At 44.0% G+C, this 24,072-nt stretch overlaps 1 protein-coding gene across 1 annotated transcript; it reads left to right on the forward strand.

Annotated features, from left to right (window-relative positions):
- Nucleotides 1-439: 439 nt before the first annotated feature.
- On the forward strand, nucleotides 440-15,678 carry LYAR (Ly1 antibody reactive). The gene is made up of 9 exons (XM_081207878.1): nucleotides 440-1,194; nucleotides 2,185-2,369; nucleotides 4,260-4,374; nucleotides 5,613-5,720; nucleotides 7,515-7,598; nucleotides 8,244-8,619; nucleotides 9,366-9,440; nucleotides 11,792-11,877; nucleotides 13,462-15,678. The coding sequence occupies exons 2-9, from the start codon at nucleotides 2,248-2,250 to the stop codon at nucleotides 13,597-13,599; spliced, it is 1,104 nt and encodes a 367-aa protein (XP_081064004.1). The 5' UTR covers nucleotides 440-1,194; nucleotides 2,185-2,247; the 3' UTR covers nucleotides 13,600-15,678.
- The last annotated feature ends 8,394 nt before the right edge of the window (nucleotides 15,679-24,072 follow it).

Consider the following 24,072-nt stretch of genomic DNA (forward strand, 5'->3'; position numbering starts at 1 on the left):
GAGACTCCCGCATTCAATGGCAGGCTGTTGCTGCCCGGAGCAGAGGCACCCCCGAAGGGCCTTTCGCCGAGTCCCTCTGGCCCTCGCCCTCCCTCGCTGGAGGCGCCACCCCCGCGGGTTGAGCCCCGGCCCTTCCGCAGGCGAGAAACCCAGCGGCGCCCGAGGCCTTTCTTTTTGTTCTGGGGGGGTTGCGCGAGAGATGAGGCTCCGTGCAAAGTCTGCGGGCGAGTAAAGCGCCCGGCGCTGGGTTTGCTGCGCTGGGAGAGGCGCCGCGGAGGCGGAGCAATTGAAGCGGGTCCGGTGGCCGCATCCTGGGCGGGCCGGGTTCTCGCCAGGGGATTTGGGGGGAGTGAAAAACCAGCCGGGCCCCCTGCTGGTCCCCAGCCCCCCCGCCCTCTTCCTGCCGGGCCTGCACTGCAGGGGTGTCGCCGCTCTCCCCCCCTGCCCGCGGGGCTTCAGCCACGGCTGGCGACGGAAGCGCAGCTGAGCGGCACCTCCTCGCTGCTCCTTTGCTGTGTTTCTCAGGATCTCGGCCTCGCCCTGGTCCGCAACTGGCGGCCTTAGTTGCAGACCGGACCTAAGGTGCCGCCTCTCCCTCCAGGCTGTCAATGCGCGTTGCATACGAAATGTGATTTAAAATAAATGTTTAGGGCCTTGACTCTTCCTCCACCCCCACGCCCATTTTAAATGTAAAATCAGCCCTAATGACTCTCTGCTAATAATCACAGCTGCGGCGCTAAGGTCCTGTGCGTCTCCTTTAAAGGTTTCCGATATCAACCCTGAAGTTGGTCTTCGCGTGTGAGTCTGCACGCTGTAAGTCTACGCCCACGCGCGACCTCCTTGCCCATAGAGATGCTGAGGGCTAGAGCGCGCCGCTCTGCCGCTCTTGCGAGCGTCGGGGGTGTTACTCTCGACGTTTCTCTCTCTAGGCCTGAGACGTTCAAAGGAGTCGCCGGCGGTGTCGTCACAGGTGCGCGACGGAGCGGAGGGTGGCAGCCCGAGGGGAGCGACCCGGCGGGGGAAGCGCGGCGCCTCGACGCCCACCAGCCAGCCTTAGCCGCTGAGTTCCGCCGCTGAGCCCCTCTCGGCCCTCAGGACACCGTTCCGGTTTCTAGATCCGCGGCTAGAACGGCGAGTGTGTGAACGCGGCGAACACGTGTCTCCCGCGCGGCAACGCTCCTCCGGGAAACGGTGGTAAGTTGCGCTCCTTGGCAAAAGTGGCGTCGGCCGCGAGTCCGGGTAAACGGATTATAGCCTGTATCAGCTTTTATGCTTTATTTTAACAGGCTATATAACTATATGTATAACTTATGTATAACTACATATACATATGTGCGCGCGCGTGTGTGTATGTATGTATGTACATACACATAGTGTATCTACCTATCTTTATATACTAATTATATATGTGTATATATATATATATATATATATATATATATATATATATATATATATATTATATATTTATATAGTTTTAATTCTAATCAATGTTTAATTGATTTTTAATAGTTTTCCCTCCCCTCATGTTTAGATGTACTTATTTTTATCTGTAATCATTCTTGAGTCCGCTGTCAGGGGGGAAAGTGAGGTATAAATACATTAATAATAATAATAATAATAATAATAATAATAATAATAATAATAATATAATATAATTAATAATATGAAGCATGAAACAGCAGACTCTATTTTTTGCCAGCTGCTCCTCCAGATTTCTGAGAAATCTTATTTGGTTGGCTGCTTGTGAAATAGCATACTTGTTTGTGTGTGTGTGTGTTTTCTGCCAAGGTACCTGGAACAGTTACAGTTTTAAAATACCCCCTCCCCCAATGGTGCAAAATATAAAACAGAGTTCTCTCCATTTGATGGATGAGTCCTTTCCTTTGGGCATGCAGGTCTTTTGGTAGTCCAAAGGATCTGGCCCCCTCTTCCCTCAAGCCCTTAAGAAATTGTATTCCCATTCTGAATGTATTTGTTGCTTACAATAAATACCAGCATGCCTGGAATCCTTAATGTTAATGGACCTGGGTGTATGGTGCTATTTATGCAGTGCTAACTTAATAGTTTTGTCTTTAATGCTCTGCAGGCTGTTTAACTATATTTTTATTGTATCAACTTCTGCTTTGTTAGTCCTGCCTTTTTAAAAGGACATGTAAAACACTATTTCTAATTAATTTCTAGAATTTGTTGGAAGAGGATCAATTCTAACAGTCTCTGAAGAAAGATACTGCTATCTTGGAAGAAATGGTGGTTTTCACATGTAACGCATGTGGAGAGTCTGTGAAAAAGGGACAGGTTGAAAAGCATGTGATTGTGTGCCGCAATTGCCAATGCCTTTCTTGCATGGATTGTGGTAAAGATTTCTGGTAGGTTATCAGAGTCTTGTTTCATTATTTGGTGGTGACAACTCATTGTTATTGCTATTATTGTTTATATCCTGCCCTTCCTCCCAAGGAGCTCAGTGCAAAAATCTGCAATGAAACTGGTTTGGTGTTACAAGAACAAGTGGGCACAAGCCTTAGACCAACAAATCCCCTTTGAATGTTGAGAGGTGTCAATCACCTGACGTTATGGTGACAGTCCTGCCCACCTGTCATAAGTTACTATATGGAGGGTGGTGGACTGATGGGTCCAGCCCACTGGCTGGATATAGTTTTCCACTCCTGAGTAGGATGGTAAAAAATGCAAAGGGGGGAGGGAGGGAGGGGGAACTGCCAAAAATGTCTTCTTTGAAAGTTGAAGCTAATGCATAAAAAATTAGTAAAGTCATCATAAATAGAATCGTTTAAAGAAAATAAGAGTAGCAGAATAAAATCTGATTTACAGTAACAAGATCACCACAAAATAAAAGCATCTCCCTGGCCATTCAAGGTGGAACCCTCAAGAAATCTCAAAGGGTGAAGGCAGTAGCCTTTGATTGTACAAGAAATGGCTGAAGAACATTTTGCTGTCTAAATGCATTCCCATTCCAGGGAAGCAGAGACTTTCGTGTTACTGAGTGCTTAATTTGGCCTGGGAGGAAGTCTGAGGTGGCAAGTAGATTTGACCTTTCCTGCAACCTGAGAGAGATGGGGGATTTATGACTGGGAAGCCAAACTGAACTGTTCTCTTGCCTGTAGTGGGCTATACAGTGGTGCCTCGCAAGACGAAAATAATTCATTCCGCGAGTCTTTTCGTCTTGCGATGTTTTTCGTCTTGCGAAGCACGGTCCGTCGCAACTGCGCCTCTTCAAGCGGCTTTTAAAAAAAAGCGCAAGACGTTTTCGTCTTGCGAAGCAAGCCCATAGGGAAATTCGTCTAGCGAAGCAACGCAAAACCGAAAAACCCTTTCGTCTAGCGAGTTTTTCGTCTTGCGAGGCGTTCGTCTTGCGGGGCACCACTGTATTGCAAAATGCTGGAAACTACTCTCTCTTGGCACCCGCAGCCTGCAACAGGATATAGCTGAATTGCACTGCAGGGTTAATTTATGCTATTTTCTCAGTCACGCTGATGTGGGATAAAGGCAATGGATGACATTACAGGATTCTATGTGGATATGCAAGCTTTTGTGCTATTGCTGCACAACTTGGCAAATGGTGGATTCTGCTTGGATTTTAATTCTAAGTAGTGAAAATCTATGTAAAACGTGAACAGTGGTACCACTAGAATAATAAGAACTACTGAAGCCGAGAGGACTCCAAATGATGACATTGACCTTAATGCTGACCCGACATTCTTCTGACACAGTTTTGCCCCATAAATAAAACCTTTTTGTTTAAAGAAGAAGCTGCGCATAAGCCCAATCTTATTTTAAAGCACATGAGTTACTGAATTGATGCCCCGTGTGTGACTTAATTTTATGTGCAGCCTAATCTTGTGCGGAGTTACATTGGCATAATCCCATATAAGGATTAGACATGCTTAGCTCTATATAGAATTGCAGGTCAGCTTCTGCCAGTCATAGTTCTTTCTGGATTAGCTTGACCCTTGGCTTCTCTGGGAATTAAGGCTGTTCAATATATCCAGAGCTGAAATCTTCCTACTGTGCTATAAGTGTTGTGCTATAAACTAATTTTAAGATGTATTTTAATTAATTGATTGCCTGTTTTATGTTCTTTATATACTGTGTTAGTTTTATGATGTTAGCCACCCTGAGCCCGGCTCCTGCTGGGGAGGATGGGGTACAAATAAAATTATTATTGTTGTTACTACTACTACTACTACTACTACTACTACTACTACTATGGCTTTTTACCTATGTTGTTCTTAATATTTAAGGGGTGATGATTATAAATGTCATGTGAAGTGCCTAAGTGAAGACCAGAAATATGGTGGCAAGGGTTATGAAGCCAAAGCTCACAAAGGAGATGTCAAACAGCAGGAATGGATTCAGGTAAAAACAAGTGCACACATAAGCAGGGTAATATGACACTTAATTTACAGGGAAAGCTGTGTACTGATTGTTTGTCCCTTTTCCCTTTCAACCAATGGTCTCTGAGGCAATTTATTCCTCAGATCAAAACAATACAAGAATACATTTAAAAATCAGACAATAAAAAAACCCACCAACACCACATATGATTATCTAACTTCACCCATCAAATGTTTGGGGAACGGGACACCTTGCAGCAGGCGCACACTGAATGCAAGAGTAGATGCCAGCTTCTTGGTTTGGGAGGGCATTTCATAGTCAGAGGAAAGCCCTGTTTCTGCCCATCTGACAGAAGAGGGCCTTGGCTGACAATCTCAGCTCATGGGCAGGTGCAGTCCTTCAGATACTAAAGTCACAGGACATTCAGAGCTTTTAACGAAAACCAGCACTTTGTTGGCTGCCATGTTCTGAAGCATTTGAAGTTTCTTAATTGATGGTTGCTATTCCAGCAAGAAGCAATACGTTTCATACCAGCCCCGGTTGGCAAAATGCATTCTTAGTCACATGTGTCCATACGTGAGACTATATTGAAAACACCTTCCAGCTACAGACTTGAGCCTTGACTAAATACAACCCCATTTTGAAAAGATTGTGTGTTCCCTTGGGGGGGTCACCACCTTAATCTTGCCCTGACTGAGCTTCACTTTATTAGCCCTTGCGCATCCCATTCCTCACTTGAGCTGCCTGTGTTAAGAGTTTCCAGCCCCCCACCTAGATTTGATGAGAACGATAAATAATGCTGAGTGTCATCTGCATATTTACTCCCTTCACTCCAAATGTCCAAACTACTTCACCAAGTGGTTTCGTGTAGATGTTAAATAGTATTGCAGTGTGTGTGTGTGTGTGTGTGTGTGTGTGTGTGTGGAAATGGAAACTAGATCCTTACGGCACTTTGCAGCATAAACATCATGAGAGAGTGTGAACTAATACAGAGTTTTTATCTTGCTCCTACTTCATGTGTTATCTAGCCAATAGGCAAGCTTTCAGGCTCCGTGTGGGCCATTGTTTTTATCTGCAGTGAACATAAACACCCCAGAAGCAATAACACAATTCCCAAACCTCCAGACCCTGATGCAGACGGGGAAATGGACAGATTTAAACCTGCGATGTGTATAGCATACATCTGATTTCAGTGCATCAGACTTGTGATTTAAGTATGTTGTGTCTCAGATGCAATCATTCCCACTTTCCTTTTGTAGAAGATTCATCAAGCGATAAAGGAAACCAACATTAACCCCAAAGTTCGAGATATTTTGGAGCAGATGTATACCTATGACAACATTCCAAGAAAAAAGGGCAAGTTTCAGGTATGCTTAGAAGTAAACAGCTCAGACTGCAATTCTGTCTTTGCTTACTTGTGAGCAAGCCCCAGTGATCTTGTTTCTGAATAGGACTTGTTTCTGAATAGACAAATATACTGTAGGAATTTTTTTTAAAAGAATGAGGTTTCTTTATGAGAATGACAGACATGTTTCCATGAAGAGTGCATACAGATGACAATCACTTGGGTGGCTGTTTGCCTTATCCATCCAAGTGGCGCAATATAACTTAGCTGCTGCTGTACTGTAAACATCAGTATGCCTGCCTGCCCACCTGCTAGAAGGTAAGGGAATTTCTACAGGTCCCACAAGTTACACCTTCTGAAATTTCCTGTTTTACACAACCGTTAACAATGGTGGAACCATTCCCTCTTTTGCATATGGGCACCCTAATCTTATCACATATTATGCAGATAAGTGGTAAAATTGTATTAATATCATTTTTAGCCTCACGGGTTGCTTGCCCACAACTAATGATATTTCTCACAAGGAAGAATTGTGTGTTGTGTATTGCGCTCTCAGTTCACGCAGGGCAACCACAATACGTGATGCTCCTGGCCAGTATGTCGCAAGAAAACAACTATTCTCTAGAACCAAGGTAGTCAACATGGCGTCCTCCAGGATTTTGTTGGACTCCTGCTTCCATCATCCCTGACCATTGACCACTATAGCTGGGGCTCTGGGGGGCCACCATGTTGGCTACCCCTTCTCTAGAAAGCGTCACCAGAATCCTCCAGGCTCAGGGGTTCTGCTGCAGGCAAGTTGATTTGGCAATTTACAACGCCCTTTGTTGGCAGAGTGGGGGTGGGCATTTCTTGACAGCCCCTTTCCCTCATATTCCCACTGTTGCTCTCACCGTCCATTCTTGTTGCTGCAGCTGTGCATTCACGAAATGCAGTGATAAACACCACGGTGCCTTGAAGTGAGTGGGAGCCACACATGCATTCAAGGGCTGCAGTAGGATGATTTGCTGCTTTGATCTGCTACGGGCACAGAAAAGTGATCAAAGACGTTAAGTGAGGCAAAACGGTTCAGGGAGTGCAAAGCAAAGAAGTTTGCAAACATGTACTTCAAAGCTAATTGAAAGGCCGCCCTAAATACAGACATTTTCCAAGAGAGGCGCTTAATACAGTTGAAACATTAACACTGAATTGAGATAGCTACCAGCTTCAGGGGCTTCCTGTCAGGAAATTGGTGCCTGTCCTTGGCTGCATGATCTCCGCTGCCTCTCCATAGCCCTGTTCACACATTACCTCAACCTGGGCAGCTAACACATGGGAAGTGGAATGGGGCTGCACCTCCTGGCTCCACCCCTTCAAATCCATGAACCGAGTGTTCATTCTTGCCAAAGGGTGTGTCTGTGTTACCAGCCTGTAACTCATAGGCAGCTCTTTGCAGGTAGACACACACACACAGCCTGCCAGAGGTAGAGGTGGCATTGCCCTCCACTCCATCTGCCATGTGTGAGCCCCACATACTAAAATAATACATGACTTGGGCTCATGTCAACTGCGCTGGAACTATTTTGCCACTACCAGGTTGTGATTCTAATGTGTATTACAGTTCTACCTGTGACTGTTACTGAATGCAGCAGAGGATGTTTCGCATGTATAACTTGGCATCTGCCTCTAATTAGATTCTGAAGAAAGGGGCATGATTGCTGGGTCCCATTTGTCCATGCCATCCCATCCTGTGGCCCTTCTGCTAATCTGAATACTGCAAAAGTGTCTTGCTGACTGATCAGTGCATAAATAGAAATTCTGCTGTTTTCTACCTAAACAGAACTGGATGTCTAACAGTTTGAAAATACATAGCACTGCACTGCAGGACCAGGTGTGGGACATTTTTTCACAAGCTACCAGAAAGGTAAGCTAACTGGAAACTGTTTAATGGAAGCAATGTTTCATAGTCAAAAGTCCACAAATTGTGGCTGAGCTTGTAGCCAGTCTTTCTTTTCTATTAGCCAGCTAAGGCCAGTCGTGCCACAATACCAGTGGGACTTTAGGATTGCCTCCTAAATGGATTGCTAGTTGTACTCACTTGCTTAATAAATAATTGCTTTTAATAACCTTGTGGGCTTCCCTTTCCCCTCCATGTGCAGAGTTCCCCTTTTGGAATAGTGAAATGTGCTGCATATGCATTTCTTAGTTTAATGTCCACACAGATGACAGTAATGCTTGTCTTTAAGGGCTCGTGTGAACTGAAGTTAGGAACATTAAACTTCTGGGAAAGTGTCTTCCCAAAAAGCTTCTGCAGCTTTCTGCTTTGCAGGATATAGACGAAGTAGCCTAAGATAAAGTAAGAAAGAATTGGTTATTTGGGATGAGGGTCCAGGGGGTGGGGGGAATAGCCCAGAAGTAGAGGGATGGATTTTTCACCACCTCCCTCCATGCATTCAGAAAAGCCCATTGCAAGTCCCACATCCTAGAGACATACTATGATGAGACGCCAACTTTTTGGCTAGGGGGTCTCATCATAGTGATGTATAAGCCCTCTGCATCTTCCCAACAGGAGACAGCTGAAAACCAGTCTGCAAACAGTGAAGTTATGCCAGCGCCACCAGAAGACAACCAAGTAAAAATGGAGAAACCTGCAAAGAAAAAGAATAAAAGGGAACAAAAGGAAGAGAGGAAAAATATGAAAGAGGCAAAAGAATTAAGGTTGCAAGTTCAGCCAGAGGGCCTAGATCTCAAAAAAAGTAAGAAGTCCAAGAAAGAAGAGAGAGAAAATGAGAATGGAAATATTTCCAAAAGGAATGGCTTGAAGTTGACAAAGCAGCAGCAAGCAGATGTTTCAGCTGAACTGGAAATGAATGGAAACGGTGTCAATACAAAAGAGGCAGGGACCAAAGCAAATGTGAAGAAACGCAAGCGGAACGTCTCTGAAGGTATCAGACTTGCAGTTCTTGCTTCTAGGTGCAGTTTGGGGAAAAAGACAGTTTGTAGTATATAGGATGTACGGTATATAAATCAGGATAAATTTCAGTGCTTGGAACTGAAATCGGGGTGAGAGTGACAGCCTGAGAGACATCCTGTTTTCTACCCATCTCTGTCGTGAATTCTCTGCGGCGCTTTAGCAGAAATGCTCAGAGTTCCAGGTTCTTCAGTGCAGTATGTTGTAAGCTATATATACAAATATCTACAGGCTATAACACACGAGCAGTTCATACAGTCAAACAGAGTACCTGGCTGCACCTTAAGGCAAATAGGAAGACCTTTCTATCTCTCTCTCTGACCACACTCTTCTACACCACCCACTTACTGCTGGACAGGTTTCCCCTTTAAACTGATGACAGCCAATCAACTGGCAGCACATTACTGCTGAGTCTTTCTGACCCAGCACTCCCATAGAAAGTATTGCAGGCTGACTGCATCAGCCAGTTGCATCAGCTAGCAAACTCAAGCCTGCAGACTTACTATCTCACACAGCATTCTGTGAATCCCAACAATCTCATCTGACAACGTCAATCCTTTTCTGATTTTTCCTTGTTGTAGGAGGTTTTTATGAAATGTCAGGCAGAGCAGATTTTAGATTTAACCACTATTCCAATTTTGGTAAATTCCCTAATGATTCTGTTACTGGACTTCCTGATGCTTATTTTGACTGTTTCTCTCCCTTTAAATCCCACCCCAGATGTTGACGAATCTCCCATTGCACAAAAAAGAATGAACAATTCAGAAACCGAAGAAAATGAGGATCAGCTTCAAGGTAACCTTCGCTTGGATGCTTAGCAGTTTGCAACTAGGAGCTAGATCTGTTTGTTGATGGCAACAATGAAGTAGCAACTTAGTCAATATAATGATTACAGTGGTGCCCCGCAAGACGAATGCCTCGCAAGACGAAAAACTCGCTAGACGAAAGGGTTTTGCGGTTTTTGAGCTGCTTCGCAAGATGAATTTCCCCATGGGCTTGCTTCGCAAGACGAAAACGTCTTGCAAGTTTGTTTCCTTTTTCTTAACACCGTTAATACAGTTGCGACTTGACTTCGAGGAGCAACTCATAGAACCCGGTGTGGTAGCCTTTTTTGAGGTTTTTGAAGACTTTGCTGATTTTTGAAGCTTTTCCAAAACTTTTCCGACACCGTGCTTCGCAAGACGAAAAATTCGCTAGACGAAAAAACTTGCGGAACGAATTAATTTCGTCTTGCGAGGCACCACTGTAGAATCATTGTTAAAGTATAAGGGAGAGTTGTAACATTTATAAGGACATAGTTCCCTTGTCTTGAAAGTGGGTTAGTGAGTACCAGGCTTAGATAACACAGGATATTCGTGTCCAAGGAGGACAGGGGCTTATAATTTCATGGGTGGCAATAGTAATAATAATAATTTTATTATGTGTCCCCCACCCATCTGACTAGGTTGCCACAGCCACTCTGGGTGGCTTCCAACATATATAAAAACATTATAAAAAATTACACATTAAAAAGCTTCCCTATATGTACAGGGCTGCATTCAGATGTCTTCTAAAGGTTATATAGTTGATGATGATGATGGTAATTTATTATTTATACCCATCAGCTTGGGTTTCTCCAGCCACTCTGGGCGGCTTCCAACAAAATATTAAAATACAGTAGTCCATCAAACATTAAAAGCTTTCCTAAACAGGGCTGCCTTCAGATGTCTTCTAAAAGTCTGGTAGTTGTTCTCTTTGACATCTGATGTGAGGGCATTCCACATGATAGGTGCCACTACCAAGAAGGCCCTCTGCCTGGTTCCCTGTAACTTGGCTTTTTGCAGTGAGGGAACCACCAGAAGGCCCTCAGAGCTGGATCTCAGTGTCCGGACTGAATGATGGGGGTGGAGACGCTCCTTCAGGTGTACTGGGCCAAGGCTGTTTAGGGCAAAACGACATACCATTGGTTGGATGGATCCAGAGCAGGGAGAATGAGTTTTTCCTGCCCTCTCAGTCTCACCACAGCCCTGCTAGAAGAAGACTGCCTCTGACTAGTTTTTGCCATCTTTCATCTTCCACTGTTACCACACCCAGGCCTTTCCTGAAGATTCCCAACATTGAGAAGGCTTGGTTGGGGGCAGGGGACAACATTGGGGTCTGCGAGGGGGCGGGGAATGTTCTGCTAGACAAGCAGATGCTGGTACGTGCAAGCTCTGGATCCAACCCTATACGGCTATTTAATCTGTTAGGAATAGCCAGACCAAGTCTCAATTCATTTTGTTTCCTTTCTTTTTAAATCTTCTTTTCCTGGACAGAGGAAATCCTCTCCAGCTTCCAGCCCACATTTTGCCGAAATGCCAGCAGGGGTTCGCCCAAGAAAATCCACTGCCACAGTTTTCAAGTGTTATAGAAATAGTTGGGCCCGGAGTTAACTAACCTGGTGTGCCAGTGGAAGCCTGTGCAAGGGCTACTCCCCCCCCCCATGAGCCCCCTGCGCCTCCCCCAGATCCACTCTGGAGGGTCAGACAAGCCCTAGAGCAGTGGGAGGAAAGGGGGCAGAATCCCACCTGGCAAGCAAAAATTCTTGCACTGACAGAGCAGTCAGAAGAGTCTGACGTCAAATTCCTCCCTAAGCCTCTAAATGTTCGTAGTAGATCACATCAGGTAGAAAATGTATGTAGGTTATTATAGTGAGTTTGGCTGTTTATATTTACAGATGAGATTTTTTAAAATAACCACTGGGAAAAGTTGGTCATTTCTCCAGGTGGATGCAGTTGGCAGTTTTTCTGGGTTGGAACCAGCCAGGTGTGTTTCCCCTCTGAACTAGAGAGGCTGCTGATTTCAAATACGAAAGTGTGGGCATTGAGGCCTTATTCATGGGGTTTTAAAAACAAACAAACTCCTTATTGCTTGCGGAGTGATACTTCCTTATTGTTTGATTTATAACCCATTCTCCCTTGTTCACATAATCCTGCGCTGCTGTGCTTGGCAATATTTCAGTTTCCAAAATCATCTCAGTGCAGCAGGTTGCTTAGCAAGCAGGGCACTACTAACCTGACCAAGGAAACATTTGAAAGTGGTGTTAGGTTTCCATAGTGACCTGGACAAAATGCATGGGGATAATTTATTTTATTCTCTCTTCCTTGTCTTTTTACAAATTTTTACAGGTAAATTCAGTTGGAAGGGAACTATAAAAGCTGTTCTGAGGAAAGCACCTGACAATGAACTGCCAATGAAAAAACTAAGGAAGAAGGTATATTGGAGCATCTTCTGAAACCCAGAGTACAAGGCAGGGCAAAGTTCCCCTGCATAAGCACCACTGGAATAAATATTTGTATACTGCCCTTCATCCGTAGATCTCAGGGCAATTCACAGCATTATTCACAATTATTTCCTTATTTCCAAATTATTTCATAATTTGCCTGTTTAAAAAATAAAGAAAAAATTGTACTGTTCAGGGAACGGTTCCCTATCGTAGAATCAAAGAGTTGGAAAGTACCCTTCAGGCTCATCTGGTCCAACCCCCTGCAATCCAGGGATCAGAAGGCAAAAATAACTTTGCACATGCCCTATCCATTTGGCCCTTGAAGCCTTTTAAGGAAACACACACACATCTTGCTCTGGGGAGAAAGCACTCTGCATATGATCAGGGGCACGCCACGCACAACACAGGACCCTTACTGCCAAGCAAGAAAACGCCGCAAGGCTTGAGGACAGGAAGGGAAAGGCCTGATCCGAGAAGGGCCAACTCTGAGGCTTCTCTGAGGAAAGGGAGCAGGCTCCAGAATGGCTGCCCACCTCATCGCCTCCCCTCAGGCTGCTGCCTAACTCCAGCGCCCGGCCTTGCCCGACTCCCTGAATTCAGTGAGGTTTTGTGTAGGAGAACGTACCTTGGATTGTGCCCTAACTTTTAAAAAAACTTGTGCTTCTGTGAGCACAACCATTTGCCAAATTCCAATTTAAATGAGCAGTTGCTAAACCTCTCTTCTCTAATGAACTTCTGCTGTTCCACCAACAGCATTTAGCACCTTTTGCCCAAAGGCCTTGTGTGCTGATTGCATTTAAAATATATATGTTCTGGGCAGGTGGGATGGTCCTAAGCATTCCACAACTCAGCAGCTAAGCCAATGTTTAGGAAAGCTCCTACACAGTCGTACTTCCGCTTATGTATCCCTCCAGTTACGTAAACTTCAGGATACATAAGTGCCAAACCCGGAAGTATATTTCCGGGTTTTTGCTGCGTATGCACATGCAGAAGCACTCTACGCATGCACAGAAGCAGTCTCTCCGGTTGCGAAAACCTCTGGATCCGGCCGGACCTCCGGAACAGATCCCATCCACAACTGGAGGTACCACTGTAATGCAACCGAAGACTTGGTCGTGTAACCAATAGCTATGGCAGTTTCAAAAACTGTCAGCCTAGATTTAGCTCAGGTTTTCTTTCTTTTAGTTCATAACGTTACAAATGGAGAAGTGACAGCTAGTCAGATGCCACCAGGCGCATAGAAAGGGCCTCATTCCCCCAACTGCCTCTGCCTTCAAAGGTGGCAGCACAGGGCTCTGCCAGAAAATCTTCACATGTGGGCAGGCTGCTCTGGGAGAACGTGGCCCCTTCGGATCTTCCAGAGCTCTAAAGTCAAAAACCAGCGCTGGTTTTGTGCCTGGAATTAGAGACTGGGAGCCAGTGCAGGCTTTAAAGCCCAAGTGAAATATGACAGAACTTGATGGGGCTTGCTTTGGAGTAGATGCTTCATATTCCAGAAAATACACTTAAGCTGATAATGGTGTGAAAGGTTTGAATGTAACTTCTTTTTGTCTCTTCTTTTTTCTCGTGCAGGTTTTATCACAGTATTATGCAGTGGCTGGTGATCATCATCATAAGGCTGAAGGAGAAATTCTGGCCCTGTTCAATAAGAAAGTCAGCAGCAATCCTAAATTTAGAGTTTTAAAGGAAAAGGTTAAGCTTATAAAATAGCCTTTTAGTTCTAAAATATGGATTTTTAATATGTCCCCAGTTTTGTTATCAGATGTAAAGAGATTTTTCAGATGTATATGGCAGCAAACCTTGCCTGTATTTGATTGTGAATTTCCTTTTATTTCACATACAGTTTGTACTGATTAAAAAGTTACTTTTAGGAAAAAATGTGGTTTTTTAATATATACATATATAATGACAATCTTTCTATTGCTATTTATAAAAGTTTAAGTTATGGTTATGATCACACCCACGAGCTACTGGGTGTGATCCCATGGTCACAAATACTCAAAGAGAAGGGAGTCGAAGAAGGATGTGAGTTTCTGAAAGGAGAAATATTGAAGGCCCAAATGCAGACAATGGCAACAAGAAAGAAAAGTGGGAGGCATCTAAGGAAACCAGTGTGGCTGCATAAGGAGCTTGCAGATGAGCTGAGAGTTAAGAAGGGCATGTATAAGAAAGGGGAATTCACAAAGGAGGAGTATACACGAGTAGCCAACAGTTGCAGGGGGGAAGTCAGGCTGGCTAAAGCTCAGAATGGGCCATAAATGGTTCTCTTCTAATCACAGACTAGAACTTTGAGATACAACTCACTTTTTTATTAAAAAAAACCACTACTGCAATGTACCCAGTGAAAGAAAGTTTACTCTGAAGTGTGTGTGTTTTTGTAAAGAAATAAATCACACTAGCTCTGCACCCAATAGTGAAGGGTCTCATTAGCAAGTATTTCCACACCTAAACCCAGAAAGCTGTACAGAATCTTTATCTATCTTACAGTGGTGGAAAATGTGATATCTTTATGAATCCCTGCTCCCCATGCAGCAGCATTGATTGAACCATATTGCAGTGGTCCCAGACAGCATGTTTCAATTTCATCTGAGACTTTACATTAAACAATACACAGTCCCTGTAATACTCCAAAGAAAAGTCATTATTGATGTCAGTTTCCACTTAGGTGGCACAGTACGATTTGGAACAGGGGAAAAATATAGCTGGACAAAACAGGTTGGCATAAGTCCTGGTGTTGAAGCCATTTTCCTAAATAGCCACTGACAGTCTTCCTAGAGCCTTTCTCATGAACCATGGCGGCTGCATCCACAAACTGTAGGTCAAACTATAGGTTTTGGGGTGTAACAGAGCCAATGGTTACACCCCTAAAGTTATCAACAAAGAAGCTTCTACAAGTTTTACAGCAAGGTATCAAAACCTAGGTGGGGGAAAAATATTTCTGGTTCCCTAGCAACTTCACAAATTGTTGTTGGTATAAACTAACTCATCAATCTGGCAGTGTAGGAACCCAACTCTGAACACCAACAGAATGACATTCTTTTTATATCTTGTACTGATTTCCTTTCCCGCAGATTAGCATATGTCTCCTCAATACAAATGTGTATATTTTTAACTATTGCGGTTATTGAACATTGATCTTCTCTTTGTTTGTGCTCTGCTTTGGCACTGCTTCTGCATTACTGGTCTGTTTCTTCTCTCTTTCCTCCCACTGAAAACTGATCGTCTCGCCTCCTGCTATTTTCTCATTGCGCCTGAACAACAGCGTCTCCAGTGGAATATACCTGGTGACCACTGGAGACAGAACCAGTGCATTGTTTCCCTCAGATACTTGAAAGCTGCAACAGTGTTATGTAACAAGGAAACCAGAGAGCAAATATTAAACTTATTCACAGAAAGTTTGTAAAGGCTATATTGTTCTGTACATTGAGCTGCAGTCACAGGTTACCAGATCTCACAATCAATATATTCAAAATTTAGCCCTTCCCCCAATTAAGCTTTCGGGGGGGGGGGAATCCTACACGCACAGAACAAGTCTAAGTTTCTTTTCTGCTCTGTTGGCCAAGGAGAGCAGATTAAGTTTCCCCTTAATACATTAACAGGAAGTGTTACTTTATATTCAGGTTTAACATTCAGCTGGGGAAGAAGATGTCTCCTGAAAAGCGTCTCTCCTTGCTCGCGTTAAGACAGTCAAACCAGCTTAATCTTACATGTGGAGAAAATACGTTTTAATCTTGATATTCTGTTTACCTTGACATTGAATAAAGTTTCAGATTCATGCCAGTTTAAAAACAGGCTTTGTCAAACTGTTGGAGTCTTCAAGCAAGTAGCAGTCCCTAGAAGTTTGCAACCTAAGTCTGATCATTCGTTAGTATGATCCTTTGACAGATTGTAAAAAGCTCCCAAACTCGTCACTCCTTAGCAAGGATGCTCCACACTGAAGCCTGGGTCAGGTGGGAAGGGAAGGGGCAATGCTGCTATTTAAACAATGGTTGGTGCAAGCCCAATCGACTTGTGGCATCCAGCAGAGTATGATGAGAGGAAATGCAGATCAGCTGCTATCAGACATTCGGCAATTGTTTGGTTTTGCTTCGTTTCCACAAGAAGACACTATCCTCTAAGGGTGCTTCCAGAGAGGGGTCCCATATTGCAAATGAGTCAGGTCTGATTTTTCAGCATCTGCTTTTGGCTTCTGTACATTCCCGGTGCTTCAGACATTAATGGCCATTGCTATTGCACATTTTGTCCACACTGGGTATTTTGTCCTTTCAGTCATTCCTCCCCACCCTCTGCTGTCAGTTTCTGTTCTAATACAGGTATTTCTGTACCTTTTTCAAATTTCCAAGCAAGTTCTTAAGAGCCAAATATATCCACCCTTAGTTATCTTGCTTTGCAGTACAAGGCTGTTGTATTCTGGAGAAGAGTTACTCCATTTCTCAGTTATGATAAGACTCATTTTAACCAAGGTGTTTGCGTACGCTTCCAGCCTCCCTTCTCAGATTGTGAACTTCAAGGAAACTTGCACCTGTCTTTTGGCATCGTGAACAGCACCTGCAAATGAGCTGGCAGCAGAGGCAAGTATGGCGTCTGGGGAGGGGGAAAACCCCACAAGACAGAACCCGGGGGCACTTGCTATGCTGCCACATTGTGTGGGGCTCTCTGGTTCTCAGCCTACTATGGGGTGCCTGGGAGAGTCCTACACCAGCTGTGATGTCCAAGGAAGAATGAAAGAGATGCTGAGACTTATCAAGTATGTGAGGAACATAAGACAGACATTGTCCTGAGGCAATTGGAGGACTTGAGAAGAAAGGAGGCAAGAAGAAACAGCTGCGTTTATCTTTTAAGAAATTGGGGGCTCTGTTCTCCCAAAATACTCTTGTTCAGACGCAAGGGCAATTTTTCAATTGTGAACAAGGTTTAGATGAATTTCTGCATAATGTTATTCATGGGTTAGAACAGGTTCGGGCACCTGAGCATCTACAGCCTGGTAGGCTTGCGAATGTGATGGAGAAATTAAGGTTACTGAGGGGATGAGGACTGATGCTTTCCGTAGGCTGTTATGGTTACACAGAAACCAGCGTCTGAGAGAAAACTTCTGCAGCTGGTTTTGCAGTGGTGGGAGCTGTTATCTCCAGCGTTAGATATGCTACAAAAGAGGGTTTGGAAATTCAGAGACCCAAACAGACAGAAGAGTGGAAGCAAAAGATGAACAGGCACTGGATGCTGAAAATAGGTTAGTTATGTAGCAGCTGGAGACAAAAAAACTTCTTCATGCATCTGTACTGGGATGATGTACAATTCTCCCAAGAGGAGTACAGCATCTTCCTTGGGGATTCACAATAAGGCCTGGGGTGTGCATTCATGGATTATGAGGGGAGGGAAACGAAGCACAGCTGCTCCCCATCCCACCCCCAATCCTATTTAGTGTTGCAGCACAATGCAGTGGAAAACAGGAAAAGGGGGGGGGAATAGTAAACCCCTTTGAGCATTGCAAGAAGCAAAGGGGAACTCATGGGAAATTCATGGGATCCAGCAGCGGTAGCAACGTAGACAGACATCCTTTGGCGCATCATTGAATGTTTGGACTATGACAAGACCTGAAAAGGGAGAACTGTTTAATCAGGAGTGTTTGGCTCTGAATAAAGCTTGAAGTGTCAGGAGAGGACTTATACCACATCACGCCATGGCGTGGCTTGGAGTTAAACGCACTAAAATCATCCTGCTGCAGATTCTTTAAAGTTACATTGCAAAAATGTTTCCTTTTAATACTCCCTTATTAAATCCCCAGTATCTCTCTCAGGATATAAAGAGAGTTAATTTCCCCCTCCAGTAACATTCCAGGGCTCATCAATCTCCACAGTCTGAAGATCCTAGTAGCTTAGAAGTCCTTCTTGTGCCACTTTTGTTCCGTTCTGTTTTGGTTTTTAAAAAATTGCTGTTAATTTACAGACTAATATACTTCTACATACCTAGAGAGTCACTTGGGTATGTGTGGTAACCGGTACTTTTTGGGGGGTTTGCCATGTTTTGCTTAAAACCTAGGCACTCCACTACTAGCAAATAGAAAAGTATAAATGATGTTATCAAAAGTGCAGTGGGACAAAGACATAATAGTTTGGACACAACTATGTCCAAACATAGTGGTGCTGTACGCTGGGACTTTTCTACTACCCTTCCAACTATAGCAGACCCTCCAAGTGTCCCTATTTTCCAGGAACACTCCCGGATTAACAGAAGCTGTCCCGGTTTCCAATTTGATCCTGGAATGCCCCACTTTTCCTTATATCACCCCTATTTTCATTGGAGAAATGCCGGAGACTATAGAGTTATGTAAGCCCCGAGCCAAGGAAATAAGTAACCTTTAGAGGACACCTGAAGGCAGTCCTGTATATGGAAGTTTTAATGTTTAATGCTTTATTATGTTTTTGTATATGCTGGAAGTCGCCCAGAGTGGCTGGGGCAACCCAGTCAGATGGGCAAGGTATAAATCATAAAAATATGATGATGTGGATGAAACAGGATATCCCTATTTTCATCAGAGAAATGGCGGAGGGTGTGCTATAGCTCCTCTTTTCCTGGGAAAAGCTGTTCCTGGTGATCAGAGGAGAAATCAAGAGCATGAGGAGGGTTTGGGTTAGAAGGGGAAGCCCGTTACCTCCACAGAAACACTTTCTGCTTATGCACAGGGCAATTTGCATGTAAGGACTATTATTACAGCAAACAGAAAATGCATTTGGTTCAAAAGATATCCTTCTTCTGACTCCCTATTGAATTGCCTCCATATAGGTATACTAATATAATCAAGTGTTTTGAACACTCGACAGTGTTATATAATGGCAAGTAATTATATGTAAGCAAATATATATTTGAATTACGTACCCACGTTACCCTTTCATTCATTTTTCACTTCCTTAAACAACCAGTTTCTCCTCTCAGGTGAATCCCTTAAAAAGACAGTCTACTTTTGTTAGAGTTTCCTTGTCTTCCACCATAAAACACACGCTTGATTTTGCTACTGATAAAAATAGAGAGGGAGCCGATGTTTGATTTGTGCTAAGTAAATACTTAGAAAGTTGGGCCCACTCTAGACCCCATGGAGTGTAAGGACTATAGATCACTTGCCAACACCCCTTTCTTGGCAAAGGTGGTGCCAAGGGTGGTTGTGGAGCAGGGATTGCTGGATGAGACTGATTATTTAGATCCGGGCTCAGACCCAGTTGCTGACTGAATCAACCTTGGTCATGCTGATGAACCGTGAGAGAAACCAACCCTTGGCACTTGTATTCTGGGGTTCCATGGGATACTGTTATCTCTTCAGTACTATTTAACATCTAAATGAAACCATAGGGAGTGGTCATTAGAAGTTTTGGAGCAAAGTGTTGTGAGTACACCAACAACACATGCAGCTCCATTTCTCCATGCCATATCTATTAGGGCCAAGAAACTGTGATTGAATCCTAGGAAGACAGAGGCTCTGTCAGTGAATGGTTCCCATGTCTGGGAAATAGGCGAGTTACGTGTTCCAAATGGGATCTTTATCTCTCTCTGAAGGATCAGGAGTGCGGCTTGGGAGCACCCCACCTCTCAGCCACTGGCGGAGTGGTAAGCGATAGCCTGGCCATGCCCTGATAAAATCAAAGCCAGCCGGTTCTGAGCAGAAGGGCCCTCTTCCAGCAACTGGTGTATAGAAGCCATGCTGCCTCCAGCTGTGGAGGCAGAGGAGTTGTCGGTTCTTCTGTTCTATGCATGTTATAGTCAAGATGGCTTTCCTGCCTCACTTAGGAAACAACAGAATTGGAATGGGAAGTGTCAGCAAAATGCATCGCCTCTGGCAACTAACAGCTCATCCGTGAGCCAGAGTGTTTAAGCTGGACCAGTGAATCCTAAGCCCAAATCCACACTAGCCTTGGTAGACCTTGGGCTGGTGACTATTTCTCCACCAAGCTTTGGTGAGGATAAAGTGGACGAACCCTATGCGTTGTTTCCTGAGCTCCTTGGAGGAATAGAATCAATGTCTTTACACCTTACCCTGAGAACTAAGGGTCTGGACTCCGGAAGTGCCCCATTATTGGGATTAGATTTAAAGGTTTCGGTCTATTTTAAATTGCATTTTCCCATATAGTATTTAAAATTTATATTGCTATATTGTAACAACAACACTTTGCATGTCTTCTTTTTTAAAAAAAGACATGCTAAAGGCAACTGAGGTGAGCAATTCTTGAAAGATAGGTGAATGGTTATTGTGGTGAAAGGCAATCCTTTCTTCATTCAGCAATATTTTTCACAGATTGCACAATTATTCCTAAGGCTTTTTTACTCAGCAAAAAAAATGCCATGAGGGATATTTGGAAACTTTTGAAAAAGCATGAAAGACTTTCCTTTCCTCATTTACCTTCCTCTTATCAACAAGAAGGTTTTTTTTTTTTAGTCTCAGATGTGAAATTTGGGAGTTTTAACACACTTCTGCAGTGTAATAATTCTGGGTCCTTAGGCAGGAATGAGGAATGCCTGGAAACGAGCATTGCTCTTTGGAGCTTGCTCTGTCCTCCTTTGTCTATCATATCTCCTCTCAGTCTCCACTTTTCCAGGCTAAACCTACCCAGCTCCTTCAAGAGCTCCTCATAAGGTGTGGTTTCTAGACCCTTGATCACCTTGGTCACCCTCCTCTGCACATGTTCCAGCTTGTCAACATCCTTCTTAAATTATGGTGCCCAGAACTGGACACAGTAATCCAGGTGTGGTCTGACTAAGGCAGAATAGAGTGGTCCCATGGTTTTCCTTGATCTGGACACTATACTGTACTTCTGTTAATGCAGCCTAAAATAGCATTAGCTTTTTTTGCTGCTGCATCACACTGTTGGCTCATGTGAAGCTTGTGGTCCATCAAGACCTCCAGATCCTTTTCACTTGTACTGCTTGCAAGCCAGGTGTCCCCCATTCTATATTTATGCAGCTGGTTCTTTCTGCCTAAATGTAGAAACTTATATTTACTGCATTGCAGGGGACTGGACTCGATAACATTCAGGGGCCCTTCCAACTTTAGAATTCTACAGTTCTATGAAGATTTGCTACAAACTTTGCACTGATCTTATTTTTAGTCAGAGTTTGTAAGCAAATAGTGTGGACTAGATCGCAATATTGTACAATGCCCCCTTTTCAAATTTCCCAAGCTCTTTAGCTTTACAGTTGCTTTGCCTTTGCCTCTCCTCTCATCCAGTTCAAATGCACACATGTTTATAGCTAGCACATTCCTTGCCTCAAGCGCACCATTATTTACTGTCTACTCCTTAAAGGGTCAGTTCAGGGTTGCAAAGTAATTTAATACACACTTGAGAATTCTCACTTGAACGCAACAGGTTGTTTAATGTCCAACTTAGGTTGGATTGTAGCATCTGGTTGCATTTCAACAGATGGTGTACTGATAAGCTCCTGCCTCTGTGTGTTCAAATGTTTCAAGTGAAAAGAAAAATGCCCACAGATAAGGCAAAATGTATTTTTGATGTCTTAATGAGCTACCATTAACTAGCTGTCCCCAAGTTCATAATTAATTACTAATCACTTATCTCCAGGATGCATAACACAAGGAAATATACGCAGCTCTGGTCCTCTGGTCCAGTTGCTTCAGAGAAGATGGTTGCTGAGACATGGTCTTTTACATCTTACCCTTCTTAGATTCAGAGTTGGAAATTCACTGAGTCCAGCCTCCTGCTTAATACAGGTTCTGTTGCGCAGCTATAGACTCCTAGACCGATGGTTGTCCAGCCTCTGCTTAAATACCTCCAGTGACGAAGCACCCATTACCTCCTAAGGAAATCTGTTCACTGCCAGACAGCTCTTACCAGCAGGAACGTTGTTCAAATGCTTAGTTGAATCTGCTTCCCTGCAGTTTCCACCCATTGGTCCTAGTCTTGCCCTCTGGAACTGCATGATGGTTCCATCTTCTTCATGACAGCCCTTCACACATTTGGAGACTGCTGCCTTGCCATCCTTTTATCCAGCTTGGACTAAAGATAGCACACCTAGATGTTTCAACAATCCCACACAGGTTTGATTTCTGGACCCCTTGGTATGTTGCCAAGGAGTCATGCAATTGGCCTTCCTGCAAGTGATGGGGAAAATGTGTAAGCTCAATCATTGTTTTCCCTGAGGGGAAGGCTAGGGAGAACATAATAACATAGCATGATGCCGCTGGATCAGGCCAATGGCTCTTTTACTCCAGGATCCTGTCCTCACAGCAGCTGACCAGGTGCCTGTGAGAAGACTGTAAGCTGGGCAGGAGCACTCTGCCCACCTGCCATGTACAGCAAGTGGTATTCAGAGGCAAATTGCATGTGACAGTGGAGGTAGAGTCATAGAATTGTAGAGTTCGAAGGAACAACTAGGGTCTAAGTCCAACCCCCTGCAATGCAGGAATCTCAGCTAAAGCATCCATGACAAATGGCCATCTTAAAAACCTCCAAGGAATAGAAGTCCACCACTTCCACTGTCGAAGAGCTCTTACTGTCAGAAAATTCTTCCTGTTTAGTTGTAATCTCCTTTCTTGTATCTTGAAGCTATTGGTTCAAGTCCTACATGCCAGAAGAAGGGAAAACAAGCTTCCATGTGACAGCCCTTGAGATATTTGAAGATGGCTATCATATCTCTCCTCTTTTCCATATCAGTCTCCTCTTTTCCAGGCTAAACATACCCAACTCCATCGTCCTTGTCCTCCACACATTTGTCTAAAGAAGAGACTATCAGTGCTCCCTTCTTTTGAGGGAGGGGGAAATGAAGGAGCAGGCCCCATGAGATTCCTTCAGACAAGGCTGGACAAGGTCCATCAACTATTTTTTGAAATTTGCCAGTTTCTAACAACCTTTCTGTTTTATGTTTTGCAGAACTTATGCCTTTTGGAGGCCAGCGCTGGTGGTGACTTCCTTGGGTGGTCTGTACTGCCATTCAGTCTTCATCTTGCAGCAATGACTGTTTTTCACTTTTACATTCTGTCTGATTCAGACCAGGGGTGAGTCTGCAGTTGCCTTTTCCTATGACATTGACAGAATTCACCCATTCTTTTATTTCTGACAGTTCAGATGACATTTCTCCCAAATATTGCCCACCATATTGTCCACTTACCCATTACCTTGAGGGACATCTTTGGAAGAAGAAAAGGCCAAGGAGTAAACCCTGCACAAATCTTGAGAGGAGTCCCAAAGTCGTTTGGGTGGCATCTTGTGTGCCTCCTTCTGGCAACTCCTGCACCCAGGCTGGTGCCACATGCATTGCTCTGCTTCCCTTTGGACCAGATCAGCAAGGACAAGAGTGGGGTCCTGTAGTCTGGGCAGCCCAGGACCTCCAGAAACACTACCTAAGCTTGCACCTTAGAGAGGTCACTTTGGTGCTGCTAGCGCTGCAAAAACATGCAGGAGGCAGTCATTATGAGTTGCCGTCTCCCTTGGTTTGAAAGTGTGAACTGTGTGACCTCAACATACCAGTGTGCTGTGACAGTTAGTGAGTTGTTTCTTTTTTGACAAAGTAATAATAAAAAATAGAAATAAATAAAAATGTGCACCCCACCCCAGAGACCATTCTATTGTAACTATCCAACCTCCCAAAATTTCAACACCTCTTGCGATGGTTTGATCCCTTTCCGTTTTAACAGTACAAATTCTTCAGACACCTTCCATATCTCCTCAAAATAATTTCTCCTGCATATTCCCTGTCTTACCTTAATAGCATGTTAATTTATCATTAATAGCTATATCCCATTAATAGCTATATCCCATTTATACCATTCTTCCATTTTATGTTCAGCAAGTTTGGTTAGGGCCTGGGAAAGACCAGGGTTCAACTCCCTGAGTGGCCATGGAGGCCTGTCACTGCCTCTCTGCCTAGCCGCCCTCACAGGGCTGGTGTGGAGATTAAAGGAGGAGGGGGAGAACCATGTACACCTCCTTGAGCTCCTTGGATAAAAAGGTGGGATGTAAATGTGATAAATAAATACCCTGCCTGCCTCTCCACTTGTTCTGCAACTCATCAGGAAAGATGCACTTGCCGCTTGCATTTTTCCTCTAAAAAACCCCAGCTGTGGTCTGAGCTACCTTGCTCCAGCCAGGTGTGCAAACAAATGGGCTCCACCTTCCACAGAGAAGCAGCCACCACGACCATGAGAACCATTTTGGAGGAAAGACATGGGTGAGTGAACTT

This window comes from Podarcis bocagei (assembly GCF_964188305.1).
Source record: "Podarcis bocagei genome assembly, chromosome: 9".
Taxonomy (NCBI): domain Eukaryota; kingdom Metazoa; phylum Chordata; class Lepidosauria; order Squamata; family Lacertidae; genus Podarcis; species Podarcis bocagei.